Raw genomic sequence first — 5,000 nt, 5'->3', positions numbered from 1 at the left:
GAAGGATAAATATACGGGGATGGAAGGAGAAAAAATGGAGTCGGGAATCATATCTAAAGTATCCCGTTATAATTCGCCTAAAAGGTCTACGGTGTTAACAAATCGCTTCTGCCTGGTGACGGGTCCGAGAAATGCGCACTCGATCGGCCTCGAAAGAAAATTGAAAAAAGTCGTCCTTGTATGCCTTCCCACATTCTGGAATGTGGGAAGGCATACAAGGACGACTTTTTTCAATTTTCTTTCGAGGCCGATCGAATGCGCATTTCTCGGACCCGTCAAAACATAATGTCAAAACATCGTTAAACTCACTACTCGTTCAAGCAGCCGCCAATAGCGTAATGGTTAGGAGCCTTGACTGCCGTACAAACGGTCTGGTTTCAATCCTGGCTTGAGGTACTTGCCTGTCTAGCCGCTGTGAAACAGCGAAACAGTACTGTATGTGGTTGACTATATATATATATATATATATATATATATATATATATATTTCAGTCTCTCTCTCTCTTTATATATATATATATACTAGCATTTCAGCATATATATATATATATAGATACTTTATATATATATATATATATATATATACTAGCATTTCAGCATATATATATATATATATATATATAGATACTTTATATATATATATATATATATACTAGCATTTCAGCATATATATATATAGAGAGAGAGAGACGATTGTAGTTTTCTTTAATATATATATATATATTAATATGTATAGACAATTTGACTTTTATATTATAATCTCTCTCTTTATTTCTCTCTCTCTCTTTCTCTCTCTCTCTCTCTCTCTATATATATATATATATATATGTTGTCATCGACATGCAGTCCTGTTTCTCTGTATCACAATTCATCAGTGCCGCTAGACTAGCACCTCTACCAAGTCGAGCATTGATTCTAGAACCATCGCGTTGACAGTCAGCAGTTCTACCGATCGACCCCGTAAATAATCTCGCCAAATGTCTATTTAAACAAACATCAGTCCACCACTTTTACAGTGCTCTAACCGTTTTGTGTATAAACAAAGAGCGAGCGTCGCATTTTTCAGCTAATTAAGTAGCTGGTGAGATTACTTAAGGCAGTGCTCTACCCAAAGAGCGGGGCTTAAAATATTTGTAATCATCAACATACAGTCCTATTTCGTTGTATCACAACTCATCAGTGCCACTAGACTAGCACCTCTCCTAAGCCGAGGATGGAACCTAGAAGCATTGCGTGGATGTGTGTGTTGGTGTGTCTGTATGTGTGAGTGTGTTAGTGATGGGACTATTCCAATATTGTTCTTAGTTCCAATAAAATTACCGATTCTGTATTATATTCCTAATCTTGATACAATTACCAATTCCGATCATTTATATATCTCTAAATATTTAACTAGGTGTTAGTATTTTCCCAATGACTGTTGTGCAATATATCTTTTACTTTGAAATTCTCATTATTTTATTATTACGTCTAGCAGTAGAAGATTGTGTTTTAAACGAAATCAAATAAAAAAGATAATTAACGAAATCTGGTGTGAGGGGGAAGGGTCGGAAAATAGGCACAGTTTTTTTTTTCTATCTCGATACCGGTTCCAATACCTCAAGTTTCGTTTTTTTCCCCAATCCCGAGTTCTAATCCCAACACTATATATATATATATATATATATCTTTATATATATATATATATATATATATATATATATATATGATATATATATATATATATATATATATATATATATATATATATATATATTGAGACTTATTATTTCATCTGTTAGTAATACCTTGGAATATTTATAACATCATTATCTCATAATGCGTATTTTTATTAAGTAGTAAAAACATATTACCAAATACGTTAATTATATTAAGGTCAACAAGATTAAAAATGACGACAAATACGTATCCAGTATATATATATATATATATATATATATATATATATATATATATATATATATATATATATATTTAAGGGTACTCAATACCGATCCCCCCCCCAACAGATTTCGTTAATTATCTTTAACATGTTTTATTAATCATTTTTTCATATTATAAGCTCTATTTCCTTTTCGGTTTTATTGAGCTTTTACATCTGTTTGAGATTACTTGTAGATATTAACTCTTTAATATTTATAATATATTTTAAGATTACCATTTTGATTACCTTGGTAAACATATTGTAATTTCATATATATATATATATATATATATATATATATATATATATATATATATATATATATATATATATAAAATTCGAGGTTAAGAGTTTCGGGAGGTGAAGCAGCCAAACAAGTTTATTTAAGGGTACTTAATACCGACGTAAGGCAAGATATACTTGTTTAACATGAGCGTTCTTATATCGCTACAGAGGTCTCTGCGTAATTGTCACTGGCTGACCGAAACGCGCTCATTAATTTGTAGCGACATAGAAAAGCTTAGGAAAAACATTTATATATACGCGTGTGTGCGTTTGTGCGTGTATATATGTATGCACAGGGTGTTTCAGCAATATATGACATTGCATATAGTCAACGTTATATGCAATGAAATCAGAAGCTGTATATGTAGAGACGTCAACCAGTTACAGACTGCTGTATTTCTCAATGTAGCCTCCGCTTACGCAAACGACTATTTGAAGACGGACATGAAATAAGTTCGTAGCCAACGCCTTGACGAAAACAGTAGAGGCTTTCAAGTAATAGCTGGGTAAGACTATGAATCGATTAAGATCGTCAAGGCTGAAATGAAGACGCTGGAACAGAAGACGAAAAACGATAAACTAATACCTTCAAGCGATGACTGAAGTTTGATAACAGACCTGAAAAAAAAATGTTAGGGACTTCGTAAATAAACAGCCCTAAGAATTGATACTGCATTCGGAAAGAACCAATCAATGCATAATCTAGTGACTGACGGTGTCACGCAGGGGTCGATCACATTGACTAACGATAGTAAAAGGGGCGAACGATCGAACTGGTCGAACAATTTCAGTAAAATGGCTCAAATATAAACGATATAGAAGTTGGTTGCTAAGATTTTCCGGTCCGGTTATTATGCAGAACACAGAAGAGCGAAGGCCTGTGCTTTTAGGATATGACAAACAAAGTGCTAACTACGTCCGAACAGATTTGACTAAAAATATCAGAAGCCCTGGAAAATAATTAAGTAAGAAAACCGGACGACGGACGAACTCAAAAGCAACTTTGATGTTTTTCTGTGTTTTCATACAGTTCGTTATTATGCATTTACTTAAGAGTAATGTATTTATTTATTTTGTGAGGCAAGTCCGACAGTTGAATCGGTGTACTTGTTTAATCTGACACTAACACGCATGTTTGCGTTTTATTAATGTTCTTGTTTATTTGTTTATCGGCCAAATTGTAGAAATTGTTAACAGTTATTATGTGCATGCAAATCCAATATGGCGATAATAATGCGTTCCGTATATCTGTTGTTATTTTAGCTTAGAATACATTAATACATTAAGCAAGTCCATACCATTATTTTCTTTTTGATCTTTTATGACGGATGTTAATTATTTATTTTTTGGGGGGGAGGGTACATCGGACTTGTCAATGAAACCTTCGTAATCGTTAGCATGTGCGTTTAAAGATAAGTTGTATTAGTGTAATTATTTATTTAATGCGCGAAGGAAATTGTCCCGAATTCGCAATTAGTCTAGTGCGAATTCGGCAAAAATGTGTATATGCATTATTTAGAATAAAATAGTTGATTCTTGCTCATGAGAAACTAGTAAAAGCAGTTTGGATAAATTTGATTACATAAGTAACTATATAGGGGCAGGGTTATGGTTAGGGTTCAAAAAATATATGGGTATTCCAACGAAGAGCATTAGGAATAAAATCTCAAGAATATTTACAACAACACCAAAGATTTAGAAAGTTCCAATAAAAATATTCTTTTGTAAAATGTAATTTAAAAGAATGTTTCGGTTTTTGTATGAATTAAAATATAAGATTTATGTGTAAAAGGCCGGTAAGCAGTCTACTGGTTTATTAAATTGGCATACAGCCAATATTAAAAGTAAATAAAAAAACAGTTCCTATGAGCCGTTTGGTAAAGATTACCGTTTATTATTTAATTTTGAAATCAGCAAAATTTTCCAAAAACATCTATCAGATATTTTTATTCAAATGTTTTAGAGTGTATTGCTTATATGTATATTATTTTTTATTATTTTTATTTTTATTATGCATATGAATCTACTTATCATTTTTCTCCTTCCAGTGACCGATTCCGAACCATGATAAACGTTGAGGGAGACAGTTTGGGCGCCGGAATCGTTTACCATTTATCGAAAGACGAGCTGCCCCCTACGGAAAAAGAAATCGAAGATGGATTCGTCCCAGCTGTTGGGGACAATCCGTCACGCAGCGTAAGCAGCGCCCTGGAGAAAATGCCCAACGGCACCGAGGGAGCTGCCATCACGGCTGTCTAAACAGAACGAAAACAATCAACAACACCTACGCAGATGAATGAAAATTAAAAACTAACAAAAAAAAAAAAATTAAAAAACAAAAACGATAATGTTTCAACAACCGAAAATTGTCGGGAGCAAATAGGTCTGTTTATTGCTGAAATATTGAAATTTTAAATGAAAAAAAAGCCCAAAATAAAAAAAATATATATATAATGGTATTCCCCCCAAGAGCATTAGGAATACAACCTCAAGGATATTTACAACAATACCAAAGATTTAGAAAGTTCCAATAAAAATATTCTTTTGTAAAATGTAATTTAAAAGAATAATACGATATTGACATTAAATATGTGTGTATATATATATATATATATATATATATATATATATATATATATATATATAAGTGTGTATATATGCATACGCATATATATATAAATAAAATATTATATATACATATATATATATATATATATATATATATATATATACTCTTTACGTACGCATTTACACAAGGTTATGAATGGCATCTACTTGAAAGAGAAACTAT

The 5,000-nt window shown here is 31.9% G+C and overlaps 1 protein-coding gene across 2 annotated transcripts in view; it reads left to right on the top strand.

Annotated features, from left to right (window-relative positions):
• The window catches only part of LOC145263780 (excitatory amino acid transporter 1-like), a 605,619-nt gene that overhangs the window by 593,216 nt on the left and 7,403 nt on the right, over window positions 1-5,000 (top strand). For both annotated transcript variants that reach the window (XM_080120835.1, XM_080120834.1), the window contains one exon: window positions 4,258-5,000. This exon is cut by the window's right edge and continues 7,403 nt beyond it. In XM_080120835.1, the coding sequence (XP_079976961.1) occupies window positions 4,258-4,468 (211 nt within the window). In that variant the 3' untranslated portion in view covers window positions 4,469-5,000. The remainder of the gene's footprint in view (window positions 1-4,257) is intronic.

This window comes from Euprymna scolopes, chromosome 39 (assembly GCF_053919585.1).
Source record: "Euprymna scolopes isolate OS-2025 chromosome 39, ASM5391958v1, whole genome shotgun sequence".
Classification (NCBI taxonomy): Eukaryota; Metazoa; Mollusca; class Cephalopoda; order Sepiida; family Sepiolidae; genus Euprymna; species Euprymna scolopes.
Note: the sequence above shows the minus strand (reverse complement) of the source record. Positions and strands in the feature narration are given on the sequence as shown.